Genomic DNA, 25,040 nt, shown 5'->3' with positions numbered 1-25,040 from the left:
TCAGTTGCGCCGCTAATCAAATTCAGTCTACTGTCTGCATCCATTGATGGGCGAATGGGCCGCTCACGCTGTCAGTCATGCTCCACCGTGCCCTGCACTGTTGCCTTGGGCTTGGCTGATACAATAAAACTCTGAGAATTACCACTTTTGCAGATTCTTCTCCCATAATGTTAGGCTCAGCTTCACCATGGCTAGATAGGAAATGCCGCTGTAACACAGAGTAGGAATTAAGGATTTGCTACTAGATTAAGCAGTGTGTGTCCATGCTCTTATTTCTTCTTCACTGCAGTGATCTGATGTATCACCTCCAGTTAAGGAGGAAATACGCTCAGATACATTAACCATCTTGCCCAAGTGTGCCTGACTCCAAAACCCACATTTAATCCTTCTTCCCCGTATTTGGTCATCGTTGAATTAAAGTTTCCTAGACTTTCTGTGGTTAACCATGGGTAGAATGGACAAGATCCCTTCTGTTCCAATTACAGGGTCTTATTGTCTTAAATTCCGGCAACTGAATTAGAGACGCTTTTGCCCTGAAGGCACTTGACTATAAGACTTAGCTGTTTAGGGGCTGACAGAGCCCTTGTCGGAGTATTAGTCAATTGAGTTTTAAAATGAGTTGTTAGTGGAAAAGCCAAGCAGATCAGTTGTGTGATTCATCTATTATACACACGCACACACGTGTGCATGTGCACTGTTTGATGATCTTTTTGCTTATTTTGTAATCATGAAGGCTTATTAATCCCTGGGGGGAGGCACCAATCGAATATATGTGTGTATTCTTAGAACCATGCTTGATACTGGGAAAAATGAGAAGAGTTTCTGCTTTCAAGGGTCTTAGAATCCAGTTGGGAAAATCAGTTGCTCATTCATGGCCTAAAATTTCACTGCTGCTAAGTAGAATAAAATGTTTTCTGAAGTCACTCTCAGATGTGAATTCTAGAATTTGTCTGTATTCTAAACTCTATGTCAAGGGCTCAGGAAACTTGAATGTGGAATTGTATTAGAATTGACCCTGAACTTTACCATGGCCAAAGAATCATCTTTTAAGAACGAATGATACCCTCTGGCGTATCATTTATCAGCATTTTTATGTAGGTGAAATAAATTGGTGGCTGGATCTTCGTGTGGAGAAGTGGAGATTGTCCCTCCCGATGGGCCTTTTCTCCTTGGTTAGGTTCTGTGAGTTAACATAGACATATGGGGAAAGCAGGAAGCCGAGAGGAAGAGAGTTTTTCCATGAAGAGCCATCTGCCTTTGGTAACTTATCTTCAACCCCAATTATTCCTGACCACATCCTTTCCCCTAGAAACTGTTTCACTGCCATTTTCCAGCTGCTAGGAATATTCAATCCTGGAGCTCAGGGCTGAAGCTCAGGGCTGGGCTGAAGCTCTAAGTGACTACATCCAGGGACAGCTTAGCCAAAGAACTCTTGCTTCAGCCAGTGAGTGGTAAGTATCACAGGAAGTCTGAACACATCGAGGAGCAAGACTGAAGCATATAGCCACAACTCAGCAATGTGCTATGTAATTCTAAGTTGGAAAATAATTGAAAGCTAATCATTCAAGCCCTAAGCCTTTTCAATGGAAATATTGCCAAGAGAAATGTTTCTAAAAATTATTTCATAATTAACCTTTTCTCGGTGGCATTATTGCACATTGCATATGTTATCTGTATTGTACAGTCTCAAGTAGCAATGTCCTTAAACACCATTGCTATGTATTGGTCAGTTTCACTCTTACCTGAAAGCACCCAGTCAGTAGCACAATTCTGATTAGCGTTTTCACCCATGTCCCTTTAAGCCAAAATCTGCACTGGCCTTTCAGCTCTATCATCTGGCTCTTTACCAGAAGACCTAGAGTCAGGAAGAAAGAGAAGGGTGCAATACCAACAAGCCTTCCTTCAAGATCTGATCCTCAGGATGCAAGCATTTCCCAGAAGCCCTTGCTTCCCAGCATACATTCCTTGGCATTTCATTGGCCCAGCTCAAGTCACATGGTCGTTCCTGACTCCCGGGTAGGTGAGGATACCGGAAATAGATAGATAGATAGATAGATAGATAGATAGATAGATAGTTGATACAGAGAGATAGATGAGAAAGATAGATTAAGAAAAAGATGTATTCTGAGGGGTTGGCCCACATGATTATGGAGACTGAGAAGTCCCACGATCTGCCACCTACAAGCTGGAGGCCCAGGAGAGCTGGGGGTGTAGTCCAGTCCAACAGAAAGGAGTGAGATGGTGATGACTGTCTCAGTCCAGCGCTGATGGGCTGATTGGATATATTGCAAACTCAACAGTGGCAAGGTTCTGTTAAGAAAGAGGGGGGTAATAGTTGGGGCAATAGACAGTGTTTGGTATATCATCCCCAGAGTCACTTCAACTCCCCAGAGTCCCCAGAGTAATTAAAATTACTTAATCCACATAAAATGTTTACACCAGGGTCTGGAACAGAGTGATACACATGTTAGCAATCATCACAATTGCTGTTAGTGTATATAAATAATATAATGATCATCATCATTATTATTGGCTTGCTGCTTCTCATTTTCACAAATATGTCTTTTTTCCTTCAGTTTTTTTTTTCCTGGCCTCGTTTTCTCTCCAGTTTCTTTTACTTCTGTCATACTTCTCAGCTTTAGCACCATTGAGGATTTAGCCTTTGTAACTGCTCATCCAGTGAAAGTGCTACTTTCTTCTTGGCTATTGAGCTAACGGCTGATACGCACAAAATTTGCCAAAGACTGGGCTAAATATTCTACACGCAACACTTTACTCCTCACAGTCCTGTAATTATCACCATTTTACCGATGAGGAAACAGGTTCAGTAATGGGCCCAAAGTGACAAAGCTAACAAGTTGTAGCTAAAGGTAGGCCTGCTGGGTTGTACCTCACACCGCTATCTCATTCCCCTGTGATACTTTCTTCAGTCCTTTAAAAGCGTGAGAATTATGCTAAAAGTTTTTGAATTCCTTACAGTCTAATGGATGTCTAGAAAAATGGAAGGTCCAATAGCAGGATAAGTTGGTATTTAATGTGATATGTAATATAAATGAATTAGTCTGTAGCAGGCAGTTCATGAAGAGACTAAAATGCTAGGCTGAGTATTTTAAACTTTATCCTAAAAAAGAAAAAAAAAAAAACAAAAACCTCATGGGTTGAAATTTGTCCATTACATGGTCAAATTAAGTTCGGAGATTAGAGACCCTTTGAAACTCTTGAAGAAGCTATGGATTTTCTTCCCAGAAAAAAATAGACATGCACATCAATTTGCAGCTCATTTCTGGGATTTCCAGGAACAGCCCCCTACACCCCACCAAGAGCTTATTCAAGAACTCCTAGGATTAGAAAATCTTTGATTTCACTTTCCATCCAATTCCTTTGATTCTGTTATAAACCTTTCCCCTGGAATATTTGAAATTGAGCTAACAATGTTTGCTACATCATACCTTAGTTCGGCAATCCAGATAAACAGCTTTGCAAAAAACATTAAACTATTTACCAGCAAAGAGCTAAAGGAAAATATTACAATTTCTGTGTACAGTTACCACCACCTGCTGGTCATACTTAGGTAAATCCTAAACTACATTTAGCTTGACTTTTACACTGATACATTCTGTTATCTTTTAAATCAATATCCTTAAAACAGTGTGGAGGTTCCTCAAAAAATTCAAAATAGAACTACCCTATGAGCCAGCAATAGCACTTTTAAGAATTTATCCAGCGGATACAGAAGTGCTGATTCATAGGGGCACATGTACCCCAATGTTTATAGCAGTGCTTTCAACAAGAGCCAAATTATGCAAGAGCCTAAATGTCCATCAACTGATGAATAGATAATGAAGATATGGTTTATATATACAATGAAATACTACTTGGCAATGAGAAAGAATGAAATTCTGCCATTTACAACAATGTGAATGGAACTAGGTGGTATTATGCTGAGTGAAATAAGTCAGAGGAAGACAGATATCATGTTTTCACTCATATGTGGAACCTGAGAAACTTAACAGGAGTAACGGGGTAACAGAAGGGGAAAAAATAGTTACAAACAGGGAGGGAGGCAAACCATAAGAGACTCTTAAATACAGAGAACAAACTGAGGATTAATGGGGGGGGAGGGGTGGCGGGGAAGAGGGGAAAATGGGTGATGGGCGTTGAGGAGACATTTGTTGGAATGAGCACTGGGTGTTGTATGTGAGCGTTGAATCACAGGAATCTACCCCCAAAACCAAGAACACACTGGATACACTGTATGTTAGCCAACTTGACAATAAATTATATTTAAAAAATAATAATAAAAATAAATATCCTTGCTGTTGGTCTATACTTTCATTTTGATTTCTCATCTGAATATAATCTAAAACATTAGATTGAACAAGCTGGACTTACAGAGTTTTTTATTTTACTTTACTTTTAAATTCCAGAATAGTGAAAGCACAGTGTTACATTAGTTTCAGATGTACAGTATAGTGATGCAACAATTCTATACATTACTCAGTGTTGATCATGATAAGTGTGCTCTTAAACTCCTTCCCTGTTTCACCCATCTCCCCACCCACCTCCCCTCTGGTAACCATCATTCCGTTCTCTGTAGTTAAGACTTTGTTTCTTGGTTTGTCTTTTTTTTTTCCTTCATTTCTTTTGTTTCTTAAATTCTACATATGAGCAAAATCATACTATTTGTCTTCCTCTGATTGACTTATTTTGCTTAGCATCATACTCACCAGATCCATCCATGTTGTTGCAGATGGCAAGATTCCATTCTTCTTTATAGCTGGGTAATATATCCTGTTATGTGTGTGGATAAAGGTGCGATGTGTATACACACAAACATGCACATATATACACACTGCATCTTTGTCCATTCATCTATCAGTGGACACTTGGGCTGCTTCTATATTTTGGCTATTGTAAATAATGCTGCTGTAAACATGGGGGCGCACATATCATTTTGAATTAGTGTTTTTTTGTTCTTTGGGTAAATACCCAGTAGTGGAATTACTGGATCACATGGTAATTCTGTTTTTGATTTCTTGCAGAACCTCCATACTGTTTTCCACAGTGGCTGCACCAATTTGCATTCCCACCAACAGTGCATGACGGTTCTTTTTTTTCTCCACATCCTCACAAACACTTGTTTCTTGTGTTTTTTATTTTAGCCATTCTCCCAGGTGCTAAAATTGTGCTTTTGATTTGCATTTCCCTGATGATTAGTGATGTTGACCATCTTTTCATGTGTCTCTTGTCCATCTGGATGTCTTCTTTAGAGAAATGTCTGTTCATGTCTTCTCATTTTTTAATTGGATTATGTGTTGGGTTTTGTGTTGAGTTGTACAAGTGTTTTATATATTTTGGATACTAACCCTTCATCAGATACGTCATTTGCAAATATCGTCTGCCATTCAGTAAGTTGTCTTTTTGTTGATTGTTGACTGTGCAGAAGCTTTTTATTTTGGTGTAGTCCTAACATTTGCTTTTGTTTCCCTTGCCTTACGAGACATATCTAGAAAAATGTTGCTACAGCCAATGTCAGACAAGTTACTGCCTGTGTTCTCTTCTAGGATCTTTATGGCTTCAGGTCTCACATTTAGGTCCTTGATCCATTTTGAGTTTATTTTTGTGTATGGATTAAGAAAGTGGTCCAGTTTGATTCTTTTGCATGTAGCTGTTCACTTTTCCCAACACCCTTTGTCAAAGAGACTATCTTTTTCCCACTGCATATTTTTGCCTCTTTTGTCAAAGATTAATTGAGCATATAATCATGGTGGGTTTATTTCTGAGTGGGGTATGCTGTTCCATTGATCTCCGTGTTTTTGTGCCAGTAGTATACTGGTTTTGATCCCAGCAGCTTAATACCAAAGCTTGAAATCTTGGATTGTGATACCTCCAGCTTTGCGTTGCTTTTCCAGGACTGCTTGGGCTATTCAGAGTCTTCTGTGGTTCCATATAAATTTTAGGATGATTTGTTCTTGTTCTGTGGAAAATGCTGTTGGTATTTTGACAGGAATTGCTTTAAATCTGTAGATTGCTCTGGGTACTATAGCCATTTTCACAGTATTGGTTCTCATGGATGCTCATGGATTGGGATGTTTTAAATGTATTGTTGAATTCACTTTGCTAATATTTTGTCGAGGGTTTGTGTCTGTGTTCATCAGAGATGGTGGCCTGTAGTTCTCTTTTTTGTAGTATTTTCATCTGGTTTTGGTGTCAGGGTAATGCTGGCCTCACAGAATGAATCTGGAAGCTTTCCTTCCTCTTGTATTTTTTGGAATAGTTTGAGGAGAGGAGGTATTAGCTTTTCTTTAAATGTCTGGTAGAACTCACCTGTGAAGCCGTCTGATCCTGGACTTTTGTTTGTGGGGTTTTTTTGATTGCCGATTCAATTTCACTGCTAGCAGTTGGTCTATTCAAATTTTCTGTTTCTTTCTGCTTCAGTTTTGGGAAGTTACAGGTTTCTAGGAATTTATTCATTTTTCCTAGATTGTCTACTTTGTTGGCATATCATTGTTCATAATATCATCTTAATAATTCTTTGTATTTCTGTCATGTTGGTTATTTCTCATCTTCAATTTCTGATTTTATTAAGTTCTTTCTCTCTCTCTCTCTCTCTCTCTTTGATACGTTCTGGCTAAAGGTTTATTAATTTTGTTGATCTTTTCCAAGAAGCAGCTCCTGGTTTCATTGGTATGTTCTATTGCTTTTTTTAGTTTCTATTTTGTTTATTTCTACTTTAATCTTTATTATTTACTTCCTCTAGTGATTTGGGTTTTGTTTATTCTTATTTTTCTAGCTCTATTATGAGATTTTTCTTGCTTCTTGAGGTAGACCTGTACTGCTATAAAACTTCCCTCTTAAACTGCTTTTGCAGCTTCTGAAAGATTTTGGAACATTGAGCTTTTATTTTCATTTATCTCCATGTATTTTTTAATTTCCTCTTTGACTTCATGATTGACCCATTCATTGTTTAGTAGCATGTTATTTAACCTCTCTATATGCTATTTCCAGAGGTTTTTTCTTGATGTTTATTTCTATTTTCATAGCATTGTGGTAAGAAAAGATGCATGATATGATGTCCGTCTTTTTTAATTCCTTGAGGCTTGTTTTTGTGGCCTAACATGCAATCTATTCTGGAGAATGTTCCATGTGCCCTTGAAAAGAATGTGTATTCATTTTAGGATGGAATGTTCTGAATATATCTGTTAGAACCATCTGGTCCAATGTGTCTTTCAAAGCCACTGTTTCCTTATTGATTTTGTTTGGATGATCTGTCCATTGATGTAAGTGGGTTGTTAATGTCCCTTACTTTTATTATATTACTCTTGATTACTTTATGTTTGTTAATAGCTGCTTTATGTATGTGGGTACTCCCATGTTGGGTGCATAAGTATTTACAGTTGTTTTACCTTCTTGTTGGATTATTCCTTTTATGATTATCTCGTGTCCTTCTTTTTCTCTTGTTATAATATTTGTTTTAAAGTCTCTTGGCTGATGTAAGTCTTGCTACCTTGGCTTTCTTTTCATGTCCATTTGCTTGATAAGTGTTCTTCCATCCCTTCACTTCCAATCTGCATGTGTCTTTAGGTCTGAAATGAGTCTCTTATAGGCAACATACAGATGGGTCTTGCTTTTTCATCCATTCCACCACCCTGTGTCTTTTGATTGGATCATTTAGTCCATTTTCACTCAAATTATCAATAGATATGCACTTACTGCCATTTTTTTACTTGTTTTATGGTTGTTTTTGTCCTTCTCTGTTTCATTCTTCTCTTGCTCTTTTCTCACAATCAGTTGGCTTTCTTTAGAGATGTTCTTGGATTCCTTTCTATTTTTTTTGCATATATAGGTTTTTGATTTGTGGTTACCATTCTGTTTGTATGTAACATCTTATGCATATAGCAGTCTGTGTTAAGTTGATGGTTGCTAAAGTTTGAACTCATTCTTTACTCCTCTCCCCCCACATTATAGGTATATGGTGTCATGCTTTACATCCTTTACATACTTTACATTTACATATTGTGAGCCCCTTGACCAATTTTTACATATGCACTTAACTTTACTCTCTTGTGCTTCTCAATGTACTTCTTATTCCAACTCATGATCTTTCCATTCCACTCAGAGTTCCCTTTAACATTTCTTGCGAGGCTGGTTAAGTGGCGATGAATTCCTTTAACTTTTGTTTGTCTGGGAAACTCTTTCTCTCTCCTTCTATTCTGAATGATAGCCCTGCTGAATAGAGTATCTTTGGCTGCAGACTTTTTCCTTTCAATACTTTGAATATATCATGCCACATCCTTTTAGCCTGCAGTGTTTCTGCAGAAAAAAATCAGCTCATAGCCTTATGTGGTTTCCCTTGTATGTAACTGTTTTCTTTTTTCTTGCTGCTTTTACTGTCTCCTTCCTCAGATTTGGGAAGTTTTCAGCTATGATTTCTTCAAATAAATTTTCTGCCTTCTTTTCTGTGTTTTCTCCTTCTGGGATCCCTGTGATAGGAACGCTATTACACTTGATGATGTCTCTGAGTTCCCTAAATTTATATTCCTTTTGTATTATTTTTTTTTCTTTCTCCTGTTCAGCTTGCTTTCCACTACTGTGTCCTCCAAGTCACTGATGTTTTTCTGCTTCCTCTAATCTACTCTTTCTTCCATCTAGTGTATAGTTTCATTTACTGTTCTTCATCTATGATCAGTTCTTTTGTATGTTTCTGTCTCATTGTTAAGGGTCTCACTGAGGTCCTCTACTCTTGTCACGTTCAGTGTCTTTATGCCCATTACATTCTCTATCAGGTATATTACTTACCTGTTTCAGTTACATCTCTTGCTGTCGTTTTGCCCTATTCTTTCATTTGGGATATATTTCTCTATCCCCTCATTTTGTCTCTGTCTGCGTGTTGGGAAAGTCAGCTCTGTCTTCTGCTCTTGAAAATAGTGGGCCGTGAAGACGAGGTCCTGTAGTGCCCTGCAGTGCAGTGTCCCGTTTACCAGAAGCTGGCACTTCAGGGGTGTCCGCTGTGTGTGTTGCATGCACCCTAATGTTTCGGCAGAGCCGCTTTTCCCTCCGGTCCAGTCACCTGCAATGGCTCTCTTTGCCTGTCATCAGCAGTGTTTGGTCCCTGTCCTGTTGGTGGGCCAGTCTCAGGCTGCCTTGGGCTTGAGTCAGAGCGCGCATTGACAGAGAGAGACATAGTAGCACTTTTGCTGTTTTTGCCCTGGGGAGTTTTTGTTGTTGGGTGTGGCCTGTAATCAGACCAGCTGTCTGCCCCCACTCCACGTCTGGGGCTGTAGTTGGCCTGGTGTATGTGTGGTTATCTTCCCCTCTCCCAGGGGCTGGAGTCACTTTGGAGTGGTGCTTTGGGTGGGCTCCAGCCAAGAGCATATTGGAGGGGGCAGATCCGCTCAAGTGCACAGGGGCAGGATGTGTGATGTTAGCAAGGTTTGTGCCGGTCTGTTGTGCAAGGGACCTGCACCTGCCAGAGCTGAGACTGGAGACGGTGGATCTGCAGAAGTGCAGGGCTGCCCGGGGGACCGCAGGGGGGCAGGATGCGGAGTATTAGCAAGTTAGGTAGGGATCATCCCTGCCTCCCTGGTTCCCACCGGTGGCTGTGGGTTTATACTGGGGAGCAGGAGAGTGAAACGGCACCCGCCTGCTCCTTTGTTCCAGAAATCTGCCGGTGATCCCTGCCCCTCCAGCACGTGCCCTGAGAGTAGTCAACAGATCTTCCTCTAGTATAGCCCATTTTTCAAACTGCTGCTCCTGTGCTGTATCTCGGTGGGGCTGTTGTGTTCTTTAAGGGGGGGGATTCAGTTTCCTGCGGCCTTTCAGGCTCACCCAGAGCCAAGCCTGCTGATTTTTTTTTTTTTAATTTTTTTTTCAACGTTTTTTATTTATTTTTGGGACAGAGAGAGACAGAGCATGAACGGGGGAGGGGCAGAGAGAGAGGGAGACACAGAATCGGAAACAGGCTCCAGGCTCCGAGCCATCAGCCCAGAGCCTGACGCGGGGCTCGAACTCACGGACCGCGAGATCGTGACCTGGCTGAAGTCGGACGCTCAACCGACTGCGCCACCCAGGCGCCCCAGCTACTTCCCTGCTTTAAATCCTTCAGTGGCTGTTCATTGCCCCAGGATTACATCCAGCCTTTACCTCAACATGTCTTTTCAGCACATCCCCACCCAACTCCTTCAAAACCTACTATATAGGCTTTTAGCCACTCTGATACTGGTCAAAGAACTTCAAGGGACAAATTTTTCTTGCCTAAATTGGGAAAGCAAACAACAACAAACTACGATCATGGCTAAAATGGCTAGGATGTAGACTCTGAAAGTTGAACAGAGAAAACTGAGAGGTGTGTATGTGGAAGAGAGAGAGCGGGGGAAGGAGGGAGGGAAGGAGAGGAGGAGGACCATTGGGCACTAGCGAGCCAGAAGCCTTGTTATATAGCAGCAGTGTGGACTCACATGGCTAACAACAGGACCCCAAACAAAAGCTGTCCATCCAAGGATGGGGTAAGACCAGGAATTTGGAAAGAGCAATAGGGAGTGACAGGATGGATTCAAAGAGCTGCGCTTTTGAGGGCAGGGGCAGTGGCACAAAACATTTTTCTGACATTATCTGGCACAACAATCTTTTGAAGGAGTGAAATTTTACACAAGTTATATTTGTGATGTCTGTAATATACTGAGACAGTTTTCATGATGCCAAAGCAGAAAATTAAAAAATTATGTCAAACAAAACAGACATATTGAAATAATTTTTCACAAAACTCTCTTTTTCATGCAGGCACCATGGGTGTTTCCTGTATGAGTAGATAAGATTGTTTCATACCACATACAGAGATGATTAGAAAAAGTAGTTTGCTGTTTGTCTTTAATTTCCTGTGGCTACTTACGCCTTTTCTTTTCCATTCCAGCATTTCCATACAAAAGCTTTCCAATGAATCTCGCTACATGATTTATGAGTTTTGGGAGAACAGTAGTGTGTGGAATAGGTAAGTAATAAGCAGCCTTTTTTTTTTTTTTTTTTTTTTGGCTAGGAGGGAGAAATCTACATGATATTTTTAGGACCTGTAGGAAAACCCCCATTCCCTTTATCTTACCTTAAAATGTGTCATTTGCTCAGTTTCCTCAATCCCAAATTTTTAGGAATTTATTTCATGGATTAGAAACCACTTTCCTCTTGAAACAAATACCTTTGGTAATTGTCCTACTTTAAGTATAACCATTTTACTGATGCTATCAAGTAAGAGTTAGATATGGGTCATGGGTATCTAAAGTGTCAGGGGGGCAGGTGAACAAAGGACACAGAAAGGATGAGAAAGTCATTTTACTTTCTATTTTTTTCATAAGTTCTGTGGTGTTTTGTAATAAAACTATATAATGGTTAATATCATCATAGCTTACCTTTTCTAAATGTCTCTAAGCACTGCAAAAAGCAGGGGAGGGGATGGAAATTAAAGACATTGTTTGGAAAAGATTAAAAACAAATCGACTTCTCTGGATAACCATTCTACAGTGTATATGTGTATCAAATCATTTTGTACATGTTGAATGTACATATTTGTCCATTATTCCTCAACAAAGTTAAAAAAATCCACCTTTTTAATTAAAAAATTACAAATTGGATAAAGAAAATTTTTGCTATTCTGAGATTAAATAACTCTAGTTGGTTTTAAATGGCAGTGAATATAGCCCTCCAGTAAGTCCATATTTAGGGTTTAAGCTATGGTAATGAAAGTAACAAATACCTGGAAATACCTATTTCATGCAAAATTTTATTTTGAGACTATTTTTAAAATATACTACAGAATGACACCAATAGAATCTTAAACACCAAAGGGAGCTTTAAAGGCAACTTTATTCAACTCTGTACTCCAGGCCTACACTTTAAGATGATTTTTATTTATTTATTTATTTTCTCCTAGGGAGAGAAAATCTATAGTGTTTCTTCTTAGCTATCCTATTTTTTTTAACCATCGGGGCAGCCAATGTATTCTTCCTTATGTTTAAACTTCTTTCTGCAATTAAAGTCTTTCTCCTTTTATTTTATCTTCTATAGGGAGCTAATGGTATTCTGTTTTTAGAAGTCTTTAAAATATTTTTTCTGCCAACAGTTGTTAAATTACACATGTCCTTTATTTTTTATCTTAGGGTAGGTAGTGATAAAAAGAAGTCTGTATTCAGACAATCCAAATCATCTAAAACCTTGCCATTTTGATTGAATTTGAACTGTTTTGCACTCTAATAAAAATTCACAGCCTTAATCTATATTTATACAGCCACCTTCAGACGAATTATAGCAAGACATTCCAAAGAAGTAACGTGGATTTCTTGGAAACTCCAGAACTCACATCTACTATGCTAGTTCCTGGTAATTATACTGGTTTCACTGTGCTTGTATGTGTTTTTGGATGGTCTTTTGCTTTTTAAAAGATAGTGTGGGAAAAAAAAAAAAGATAGTGTGCTCTTTCTCCCACACACACAGTTTGTTAGTGGTTCTCTCTTCATTATTTCTTTGTATATCTGAAAATCTGAAAGTGGGAGGAGGAAATAAGAGATCTATATATTCTATTGTCATGAGTCCTTAGTTGATCCTATGTGTATTCCTGGCTATATTAAACCTAATATTAGTCATTTTCTGGTCATCTTCAATAATTTAACAAACTTGAAGTACAAGTCAAATCATGACATTTTGAAAAAATTATTCAAATGCTTTACTATACTTTAGTGTATTGAATTAATTTGAAATACGTGACCCAGAGGCTGCAGATTAGAATCATGCTAGAAATATTTTTATTATAATAGCTGTTAAAATATTTGTAATTGGGGTAAAGCAGAATTGAAAGAGAAATCTGAAATGAATTTGTCTAAGAAGTCTGGCCTAGCCACGGCTTAAGATAATTGAGAACCAAAATTCGTTTGTTCATCTGCCCTAACAAACACCAATTAAATGTATTTACTCAGTGTTATTATATGTGCTAAGTACTGGGGACACTGGGGTTCTTAGCCTGTTTACTAGTGCTGAGTTCTAACTTTGAATAAACATTATGCTAAGAGCTAGAGTAGAGAGTAAAAATGGAGTCCCTTCCCATGAATAGCAATAGGAGGGACCAAAGCTTGCAGAAAAGAGCTAAGCTCAGGATATGACATAGTAGTTACTAATGGTCATAATATGCATGTGCACTTTGAGAAGGGATTGCTTCAACAGGTTTTTTAAAAGAGAGGACTCTGGAGCTGGACCTTAAAAGGTGAGAGTTGGACAAATAAATATGGAGGATGATACTTTGGTAAATTGTACCCATGAACAAATCCAAAAAATGTTAAATCTGCTTGGCTAATTGGTGCAAAAGTAAGACTGTGGCATAAGGCTCATATATGATACATGTGGAAAGAGAAGAAAGTGTAGGAAATGAGGTTGAAAATACAATGAGGAGTGAACTTAGTAATATGAAGTCATTAAAGGTCTTTGAGAGGGATAGTGAATGCTCTAATCAGTAGGAACTGGCAGGATGGAGAAAGGTGGATGTCATGGGAGGAGAAAGATTGGTCAGGTATCAATAACGTAGGCCAGGAAAAAGGCAGCACCTGACCAGGAGCTACCAAGAGAGTTCCTTCGCCAATACAGTTTTCAGGAGTTAACTGTGGCAAGATATTTGAAGCCCAGGCTTGGTGAGAAAGGGTATATTGTAAAAACAAGATATCTGACAGAAGCCTAGGAAAATGTCTTCATTTTTAAGGTTGCGAGAAAAGCCTCCTTTATTAAGGAAATTAAGGGGGACCACTGAGAGGTAGGAGAATCAGAGTAGTTGAGTAGCAAGGAAACCAAAAGAGAAGTAACATGCAAGGCACAGTGCTCCTCAGGGGCCTACGCAGTGAACTGGGACTTGAGAGAATGGGACTGAAAACTGCATTTGACCAGAGGTCACTGTTCAAGAGAACAGTTTTGGTACAGTGGTAGGAATTTAAAAATTAGGGTGGATTTAGAAAGTGAAAAGGTAAATTCTGGAAGTAAAAGTAGGTGAGATCAGGGGTCAGTGCTTTCCAGTCAGACTTACCGTCTGGCATGAGCTTTGGCTATTCACTTACTCCGGATCTTAAGAACAGGTTTGTCTGGCTTAGAGATGGTAAACTTGTAGAATTTCCCTTGCTGCATATCTCGGATTTAATCCTCAAATAAGAAAGCCATGAATGCGGCTGAAATTTCTCTATCACTCTTTCTGAGAGCATTTCCCACGTTAGAAGAGCTGGGCTCAAATAAAACTGGTTCAGTTCTTGTTCTCAGAGCCCAAGTTCAATACAATTTAATGCCTTCTTTTGCTACCCTATTTTCCACTAATTTTAATATCACATCTAATTTCAACAGTGACTACTGAAATTTGGAAGAATAAAAAGAAAGGCTTGATTTCTAACACATTTTCTAAATCTCCCTCCAACAAGATTTTTTAAACATCTGTTTGGGGCATCCTATTCTTTTTGATAGGAAAGTTTTGTAAACTGCAACAGTAGACACACCTCCCTGGACAAACAGCTAGAATTAGTTTATAAATATTATTTATAGTTTTAATGGCCATATGACTTCTAGTATTTTCAATAACCACTTTTATGAATTTTGTCTGTCATATGAAGGCTAAAAATAAAAACAAAAGTGTTTTCGCTATACATATTTAGACCTACAAAACAATCTGAAAAGATATCAGAGAGGAGTAGGTTTGTATTTTTAATTTAACTCACAAATTATGATTTCTGGAAGACTGCTTTTTTATTAGGTTTCTAAGTGGTTTACCTAAAATACATCTTAAGAAATAAAGCAGCAAAACCAGACTGTATCTAGTTATGTAAAATACAAGCCAAAATCTATTCCAAGAACTCTCGAATATAAAAATAATTAAAATGAGTCATACTAGAGTATGGCTAAATAGGCCCACTAGCCATCATAAAACACCGAGACCGAAGTGTGAGAATTCGGTCTGTGGAGCAAACTATCCCTTGGCAAAGGAGAAACGCCTGTGGTTTATGAGAAAAGAAGATACACAAGAAAATAAGATCCTGTTGTCAGCCAGCATGTCACTTTAACAGCTTTGAAAACAAGTTGTAATCCTTTTCATTTGTCTGTTTCTCACAGCATTCCGCCTGTCTTACTTTGCCATAGATTTGTCTTTGGGACATTTATATTCACTAGGGAAGACATTTTCAATCTTACAACATAGATGTACTAAAAAAATATTTAAAACACATCCACTTGCTTATACCCAATCTTTATGAAATTGTTATGTAAAAGTGTCTTATACTCCCAAACCGCTGCGAGTACTAGCTAGGTAGATTAAATCACCAACAACATGATTTCATCTTCAGGACATTTATGACCTCATTGCCCAAGATAAGCTCCATTCATTCATAACAACAAAATTAGACTATAACCAAGTGCCTAAAGATCTGGTACAAATATTGCAAAGAAAGAGTTCATCTTGGCTTAGGAAATAGTGACTTGAAAGATAGTAATGCAGACTAAAGATGGGAGAAAATAGTCTTTAAGAATGATTACACCCTGGCAATTATTTCCATCGTTTAAAAATTTGTTTTTCTCTTTTCAGCTTCATGGTGGATCCTGAACAACTAGATGTTCCTAGACATTTTCCTCCTGGTTCCAAGTGAAAAACAAGTATTCTCATCTAAAATGTGAATTAGAAAATTCTCTGCAGTTACTAATCTACGCTATACTTTTAATATATTTAAGACGTGCACTCTTCTAAAATGTCTTCTAGATCTTTCATGTGAATTTTAGCTAAATTTTTGAAGTCTGCTGTTTTGCTACATTGTAACCTAAAACCCTTTCGTGGCAAAATCCTAGTATGTGAAACAAGTGTACACATAAAGGAACAAATTTGTGAAAAAGAAGTGATAAAAAATAATTAAAGTGGGAACTTTTAGAGTATATAGGATAGCTTCTGTGGATTTGTCATAAGCTAGGGGTTAAATCAGTGTTTTGTCATTTTTAAGTAACTGGTTGTCTGTGAATGAAGCTTATATTCTTCAGTAATGCTCACTGTATTCCCAACTCATGATCTTTTGAGGATTCACTTCACTGAAAAACGCTAATACATGCTCCAAAATGGTGTCCTTATGTGCAGAGAGAGCAACGGCAGGGATGCATGTGCACAGAGAAAAGGCCACATGGGGACACAGTAAGAAGGTGCCGGCAGCAACCCAAGGAGAGGCCTCAGAAGAAATCAACCCTGCTAGCACCGTGGTCTTGGACTTCCAGTCTCTAGAACTGTGAGAAAATGCCTTTCTGTTGTTTAAGCTAAAAAGAAAAAAAACTGATACAGGAGTATACAACAATCTTGGCTATAATCTATACTCTCTGTATACTTGTCAGGTTATAAACTGGTTTTTTGCAAGTGAACAATTCTGTGATAGGGTACCATTTAGTAATGGAACTTGTATAGTTCTATAATGATATATAGTTATATCATTTATTAGCATCATAATTCCCTGTATGTAAGTTCAACAAATCAAGAAAAGAGGACAGTCTTAGTTTGAGAAAATCAGGTTCAAATTTTTGGCACCTGATCCAGAGGACTAAATTTCTTATTAAAAAATAGACATTTGCACTTAAATAATGAGTTCAAAATATTTAAAAAACAAAACTTTAACCTCAGTGAACAAAGAAGAACTATACATTAAGCACAAAACTTTAGGGAAGGTATTGGACAGAAAACATTTCCCAGTCTCAACACTAGAATGACAACAGCTCTAATTTCACTAGAACAGTTAACTGTGTACCTAATATGCTCTGCTGTACAAGCTCATATATTACATATTTTTAATAGAATCTATTCCGGTAAATGCTGCTAGTGAAAATCCAGTACATATGGGAGTTTGTTACCATGTTATTCTCTAATCCAAATTCCTTTGAAGCCATAAGTCTTCAAGGAAAAAACTTTTATTTTTTTTTTTTTTACTGTTGGAAAACTCAGAAGGTTGAACTAAAATTATATTTTTTAAATATAAAATTTGACCTAAAATATTTTCTCCAACTAATTTATGAAATACTAACTTCTGTCACTACCTTTGTATGCCCTCAGTCCTCATTCACTCTAAATTATTTTTTTCATAGCTTCTACTAGACAAGGGCAGTAAATTTTGACATATATACACATATACACACACAAATGTGTGTGTGTGCATGTGTACATATGTGTGTATGTCTTTGGTCATTTCTAAAGATGACAAACACTATGAAACAACACCTGGCTCAACTCTTTTAATTTATATACAAAGCAGAGAACATGAATGGAGTTGTACAATGATTATTCAAACAAACTATACACATGTACAAAAGCAAACAGATAAGAGCACAGTCTTTGCAGTCTCACTCTGATTATATACAGTGGCGTCTGACATACAAACTCTTCTTGAAAAGGTTGTTTATAAATGGTTTCCAAAAAATACAAATTATAGCCAGTAAAAACATAGTATTAGAATCAGAAAGTACCTAAGTCTTCTAAGTATGAGGCAGTTTCCGAAGTACAATGGTGGTAGGACTTCAAAAAGGTTTCTGCCCTCAGTAACAGTGTTGAGCAGAACGGCTGTTTAGATTCCAAACTAGAACAGGTTCTATCACAGTTTTTTTAACTAGAGTCAAAAAAATATGGTTATACTGACCCCAGCTTTTACACAAATTATAAATTTTTATGTGTGTGAGAATGTGTGTGGATATACAGTGTGTGTGTGTGTGTGTGTGTATATATGTGTGTGTGTGTGTGTGTATATATATATATATATATATATAAAGGGAAAATAGGACAGAAAAATAAGTGAAAAATCTGGGCCCTAGGTATCAATGTATCATTTTTAATTAACCCATAAATTTATGGGGGGTTTTGTTCCTATTAAAAAAAAATCTCTTTCTGGGGAACAAAGTAATGAAAACTAGACCAAGATGGGAAGCCTCCCATGGACTAAAAGCTTAAATCTAGGTAACAAGCCCAAAGACCAGTGAGGAAAAAGGTACTGATTTTAGGAGTTCAGAATTCAGTATGAGATAAACTTTCTGCCAAATGATGGTCTCAAATGCCTTGCCAGTAGACCTGGGGATCTGAGAAAATAAAAGTAGGAAAAGTTTACACTTACCTTTATCTACATCAGCAATTTTTTTTTTTGACACTATGCTGGAAGAAACTTTTTTTCAATAGTAACATCCAGAGTGACAGAATGCAGGAATTTATTATATAAAATTTCTAGGAGCTAAAAGCTTAAACCCCCAAATTCTTCATCCATGTGTTCTTGTTATAAGAAATTACAGAATTGAAACTTAATGCACCTCAATTATTTGCAAATGCCTAAATTTTTCCTCTTTTGGAGATAAAAATATCAGTTTTATTTTGCAATCGCCCAACTTCTGTTCATGTAGTCTGATTAGACACAACAAGTAGCAGCTATTCTCCACCTTCAGTTTCCTGGTTTCCAAATTGTCAATCTCTGCTAGTAATTATGAATCTTAATGCTATCGAAAACCTAGAGACCAAAGAACTGCCTATTAAAAGATTCTGTTTCCTGTCATGGAGAACTATGCATTGAACATCCTGAATCATCCTAAGCCTCTGGAGAGATTGTAAAGAGCCTTTCAAAATGCTGGTATGAAATCAGTGGCAAACAGAACAAAAGCAACTTTAAAAGCAACAAGAAATTATGTACCATATATACATCATAGCAAATACTTTATATTTGGGAATCTTTACAGCTTACATTTCCATTCCATTATTACAAGAGATGAAAAACAAAGAAAATTGCAAGTAGCATGCAAATTATAAATACAGTCTTCCCACTTTACTAACCGAATTCCTACTTTCCAGTGTTACTTCCCAATTTATGCAGGAAACTGCCTGCAAAGTTGAAACTGATTAGAAAATTCTTTATAGTTTAAAATATCTTTCTCATTTTAGGGAGAAACCAAATACCCAACCATCAAAATTTAAAAATAAGCTGAACTGTCACAGTCCATTACAGTTATTGTTACTAGGTCCACTTCATTTGCAGGTGTCCAAAATATAAAACGAGTAATTCTTTATGTTCAAATTCATCTGTTCTCAAAATGCTACTTAAAACTTGGGTGGTTTTCCTGTAACATAGAAGAAAAAGTTAATTTATCAATTAGATTGAATGAATACAGTTTTTACTAGTTTATCAAACCAAATACTGTGACCCTATTAAGTGTTTACAGATCTTAAATGCATGTTGCTATAGAAAGTATTACAGTAACTGGAACTTGTCAAAAAGTTCTCCTGTGTTTAATAAAAATAATTCATTTTTAAATATACTAGATTGTATTTCAAACCTGTTCTGTTTCTGTGGTACCTGGTTTGTTCAAAATAATGTGTATGTCAAACTTTTATTTACAAAATAAAATGTCAGAGATGAAATAAGTCTGCAAATGAAAACTTGACAATATATAGCACTGATTTACTCATACATAGCAAGATCTCTGAACAGGTCGGAAAATGTAAACATCATTAAGGACATGTGTGCAAGGTATTCTGAAAGAACCAAATTTCTGCTTAAATTTTGAAAAATTGACTAGGGTTCTACAAGGTAGGGACTTTAGGAAACACTGAGAAACACTGTAAGTTAAAATTCAAAAGATTCTAAGAGAAAAAAAAGGCTTTGGATTCCCAAGGGTTAGAAATCCTAAAAATGGAGAGCACAGGAAGTATGTTACACATCTCACATTTGAGCCATTCTCAGCATGCCCATATTCTGAGTTAATCTCCATGGAGTATTTACCTACATAAAGTAGTTTGTGAAAACTCTAAACTCAAATTCTACTCGAAATAGAAATAAAGCCAATTTACTAAGTGCACAATGAGAGCTAAGTACCATGCCAAGCTCTTCCATACATTTCATTTAATCCTAACAACTAGAGATTATCAACCTTATCTACAATCACAGAACAGACACCGAAGGTCAAGTGACTTAAGTTAGAATGATATTTTAGTACACAAGGTGAAGCTACAGCTTGAACCCAAGTCTGGTAGCGAAATGCATGTCCTTTCCAATCAACATCCTAAAAGATATGTGTACTTATTGTATTCATTTTGGTAAAATGTGATGGTGACACAGAAATATAAAGCGCTAAGAACAAGCAAAGACATACTGAAGTGGTGGGATGACTGGTTTTACTGTATAGAAGGACTGAGAAGAGTAGGGAGCCCAGAAACACACCTCACATCTATTACCACAAGGTGGCAGAGGACCACCCTTTCGATAAACAGAGCTAGGATGACCGGATATTCATGTAGAAAAAAATAAAACTTGGCCCCTACTGCACATCATAGAGTAAAATCAACTGCAGATGGATTGATTACAAGATTTAATATGGGATGTTCCGTATCTTTCAATGGAAAAAATATTTCTTAAAAAAATACAATTCCATTCTATTATTACTTACAGTTTGGTTATATTATATATTTGTGTACTTTTCTGAGTTATATTTCATAATAAGATTAAAAATCTAGTGAGAATCTAGTGAAAATACTAAAGAAAAATGTTTTAGAATATAAAATTAGAAAACTACTTACTGGTTTTTGAAGTACAATGGGATGATCAGGCAGAAAGTCTGGTTTTTTTCTGCAGATGGAAACACTTGAGAGCTTCAACAGGAAATCTCTGCTGTATTTAATTCTCTCTATAGATATTAAATATCAAATGCAATGTTACAAAATACATAACTCTTCCAGAACAGTTTTTGGTTCATTCTTTCTACATGTCCCTTAATGGTCCATTATTTTATAAAAATATGAGTAATTTCTATGCAAAAGAGAAGGCAAAAAATTTTGGAAAGTACCTATACTGCCTCCCATTTTCCTTTCACATGGAAAGGAAGCCAAGTAACCCAGGAAAAATGGAAGGGAGAGAACTATTTCAGAAAACTGGTAATGCATGGCTTCTTTCATCTGGTTATTTATATCTAGTGAAGGGAACTTGCATTATAAAATATAACAGCAGTAACTCCTGTTGGGCAATTCAGACCCTGCCAAAATGGAACCCTAATAAGCCTATCTAGTCTTCATATTAACTTAAAATGTAATACAAAGTAAATTCAAAAAAATTTATTATACATCTGTGCATGAAAGGTGTGCTAAGTAATGGTGAAAAAGATCTAAAATAGACTCCCCCCCCCGCCTTTTTTTTTTTAAGAGAGAGAGCATGAATACAAGCAGAGGAGGGAGACAGAATTGCAAGCAGCCTCCACACTCCGTGTGACTCGATCCCATGACCCCAGGTTCATGACCTGAGCAGAAGTCAACAGTTGGATGCTCAACCGACTGACCCACCCTATCTTTAAATGGGAATAAAAACAATGGTTCAAATATCTGCATATTTCTTTTCAGAAACTATCACCAAAAAAGACCACTTGCTGAGCCAGCAGAGCAATATACTTAAAATACTAACACAAAAGAAATGACAACCTAGAACTTCATGTTGTGAAAGAGAAACACACACACACACACACACACACACACACAGGTCTCCGTCCTTGGTTTCTGGCACAAAGCTCCTAAAACCCTTGTAATTTCTTAAGTGATAAGAATACTAGGAGCATCTTTTCAAACATTTGGTTTCTGATCCTCCTTCTGACACAGCTCTTAAATATCTTTGCATTTCCTGGGTGACAGAAATGTCCTTTGTTCTAAGGAGGTGACTTTTGGTGGACTCCTGGACAGGGGCTGGTCAACAGTTGTCAACCAAGCCATGATTAGAAACTTGAAACTTTCAGCCCACCCCCCACCTCCTTCTAGAAGGGGAGGGACTGGAGATTGAACTAATGAGTGATCATGCCACATGACGATGCTTCCATAAAAATCCCAAAAATATGAGGTGTGGAGAGCTTCTGGGTTGGTAAACACATCCATCAAATCCATGTACCAGGAGGGTGGCACACCCCAACTCCACAGGGACAGAAGTTCCCACATTTGAGACCCTTCTAGACTTTTCCCTATGTATCATTTCATTTGGCTCTTTATCTGTATCCTTTATCATAGCTTTTATTATATAATAAACTGGTAAATGTTAGATTACCCTAAGTTCTGTGAGCAGTTCTAGCAAATGATCGAATCCAAGAAGGGAAACTTGGAAACCTCCAATTTGTAGCCAACTTGGATAGAAATTCTGGGTAATCCAGGGACCTACTGCTTGCAACTGTCATCTGAAGTGAAGGGTAGTGTTGTGAGCCTGAGCCCTTAATCTGTGGGGTCTCAACTAATTCCAGTTAGTGTGAAAACTGAATTGTAGGATGCCCAGCTGGTGTTGCAGAGAATTGATATCTGGAAAAATGATACATCTAATGTCAGAAGTGAAGTGTGAATATAGTACAGTACTGAGAGTAGAGGAGAAAGAAACAGAGGAGAGGTTTTTTACACCTTACACCTAACCAGTGGAAAATCTTGGAATACTCGTGAAGTTAAAAGACATTTTCAGAAGAGAAAAAAAAATTAGTAGAATTTGTCACTAGTAGCGTTGATCTGTAAGAAATGCTACAAGAAGTTTTTCAGGTTGAAGGGAAATGATACTAGACAGAAACTTTAATATTCAGAAATGAAGAATAAAAGAAAAAGGGTAAGTAGCTTGACAAATACAATGGCCTCCTGTTTTTCCCACTGAGTTTTATAAAAGTGTATGACTGTTAAAAGCAAAACTTATGACACTCGTTGAGAATAGGATGCATACAATTACAACAAAAAGGTCAGGGCAGTGGTGGAAAGGGAAGGAACCTACACATGGTTGCAAGGTCTTACCATCACCATTTCACATGAAGTAGTTTAATATTAACAAGTACACTGAGTTAGGTATTATAATCCCTAGACCAGCAACTTAGAAACACAAGAAAATATAGCTAACAATCCAAAAGATATAATCAAATACCAACAAAAATTCAAAAATATCCAAAAGGAGGCAGAAAAAGAAAAAAAATGGAACAAAATAAAAAATAATAGGCCTAAATCCAACCACATCACCTTAAATGTTAATGGTCTAAATCAGGAGTCAACAAACTTTTTTTTATAAAAGACCTGACAGTAAATATTTGAGAGTTTTGGAACATACAGTCTCTGTCACAATTACTCAGTCTTATAATGCAAAAGCAGCCCAGAAAATAAAGCATGTGGCTGTGTTCCAATGAAATGTAATTTCCTAAACAAGGATTTGAACTGAGGGACACAGTTTGCTAACTCTTAGGTTAAACACTGCAATTAAAGGCCATAAATTGACCAAATGGATTAAAAAAAGAAAACCCTATTATTATATGCTGCCTGCAAGATATATACAGATAGGTTGAAAGTAAATGGATATAAAAAGATATACCATGCAAAAAATAGGAATAAGAAGGCTGGAGTGGCTATTTTAATATCAACTAAAGAGATAATTACTGATACGTTGTGTCTAATGACAAAGTTTCAAAATACATGGAAGGAAATAAAAGAAATAGACAATTCCACAAAAACATAAGATAATATAAAACTACCTATTCAGCAGTTTATAGAACTGGACAAAAAATTAGAAAACACTTAGATCTGCACAATATCAACATCTTAATTTAACAGTTATAGAAACTACATCAACAACTGAAAAATACAAATTATTTTCTTTTTTTTTTTTGTTAAATTTTTTTTTTAATTTTTTTTTTCAATGTTTTTTATTTTTTTTATTTTTGGGACAGAGAGAGACAAAGCATGAACGGGGGAGGGGCAGAGAGAGAGGGAGACACAGAATCGGAAACAGGCTCCAGGCTCCGAGCCGTCAGCCCAGAGCCTGACGCGGGGCTCGAACTCACGGACCGCGAGATCGTGACCTGGCTGAAGTCGGACGCTTAACCGACTGCGCCACCCAGGCGCCCCTAAATTTTTTTTTTAAACGTTTATTTATTTTTGAGACAGAGAGAGACAGAGCATGAACGGGGGAGGGGCAGAGAGAGAGGGAGACACAGAATCGGAAGCAGGCTCCAGGCTCTGAGCCATCAACCCAGAGCCCGACACGGGTCTCGAACTCACGGACCGCGAGATCATGACCTGAGCCGAAGTCAGACGCTTAACCGACTGAGCCACCCAGGCGCCCCTACAAATTATTTTCAAATAGACCATGTTCTGGGCTATAAAACAAGTCTCAATAAAGTTAAGGGGCTCGAAAAAAGAGGACTCAAAATCACAAATAATGAGACATTACAAAAATAATACCAGACATACAAAAAATTACATACAAAGAGACTTCTATTAACAATTATACATCAAACAAATTTGACAACCTGTAAGAAATGGGTAAGTTCCTAGAAATATATAATCTCTCAGAACTGAATCATGAAGAAGAGAAAATCTGAACAAATTATTAGCAAGGAGACTGTTACCAACAATTAAAAACCTCCCATCAAATAAAAATCTAGGACCAGATGACATCACTGATGAATTCTAGCAAACATTCAAGGAATTAATGCCAATCCTTCTGAAACTTTTCCAAGAAACAGAAGAGGAGGGAATTCTTCTAAACTCATGAGACTAGCATTACCCTGATACAAAACGAGAAAAGGATGCCACAAAAAAATTCAAGCCTTGATAAACAGATGCAAAAATCCTCAACAAAATATTAGTGAACAAAGTTCAACAATACATTAAAAAGATCATAGTGGTGGGTACAGAGGAAACATACTTCAACATAATAAAATCCATGTATCATGAACCCACAGGTAAAATCATATCCAATGGTTAAACCTGAAAGCTTTTTCTCTAAGATCAGGAACCAGACAAGGATGCCCACTCTTGTCATTTTTATTCAACATAGTACTAGAAGTCCTAGCCACAGCAATCAGACAAGAAAAAGAAATAGAAGGCATCCAAACTGGTAAGAAAGAAGTTAAAACTGTCACTATTTGCAGATTACATGGTACTATATATGGACAACACTAAAGACTCCATGAAAAACCTATCAGACTAAGTGAATTCGGTCAGGTGCAGGATACAAAATTAAAAATCAGGAATCTATTACATTTCTACACACGAA

General features: G+C 37.2%; 2 protein-coding genes across 2 annotated transcripts in view; one reads left to right on the top strand and one right to left on the bottom strand.

Moving 5' to 3' along the window:
- NECAB1 (N-terminal EF-hand calcium binding protein 1) overlaps positions 1-17,787 on the top strand; it is a 191,282-nt gene extending 173,495 nt beyond the window's left edge. The window contains exons 11-13 of the mRNA XM_049633604.1: positions 10,910-10,987; positions 12,275-12,366; positions 15,587-17,787. Coding sequence (XP_049489561.1) covers positions 10,910-10,987; positions 12,275-12,366; positions 15,587-15,612 — 196 coding nt within the window. The 3' untranslated portion in view covers positions 15,613-17,787. The remainder of the gene's footprint in view (positions 1-10,909; positions 10,988-12,274; positions 12,367-15,586) is intronic.
- Positions 17,788-18,698: 911 nt separating this feature from the next.
- CF2H8orf88 (chromosome F2 C8orf88 homolog) overlaps positions 18,699-25,040 on the bottom strand; it is a 37,275-nt gene continuing 30,933 nt past the window's right edge. The window contains exons 5-6 of the mRNA XM_049633602.1: positions 20,573-20,679; positions 18,699-19,116 (exon numbers count right to left, since the gene is read on the bottom strand). Of these exons, the coding sequence (XP_049489559.1) occupies positions 19,093-19,116; positions 20,573-20,679 (131 nt within the window). The 3' untranslated portion in view covers positions 18,699-19,092. The remainder of the gene's footprint in view (positions 19,117-20,572; positions 20,680-25,040) is intronic.

The sequence above is a fragment of the Panthera uncia genome, chromosome F2 (genome assembly GCF_023721935.1).
Source record: "Panthera uncia isolate 11264 chromosome F2, Puncia_PCG_1.0, whole genome shotgun sequence".
In the NCBI taxonomy this organism is placed as follows: Eukaryota; Metazoa; Chordata; class Mammalia; order Carnivora; family Felidae; genus Panthera; species Panthera uncia.
This window is presented reverse-complemented; position numbering and strand designations above follow the sequence as displayed.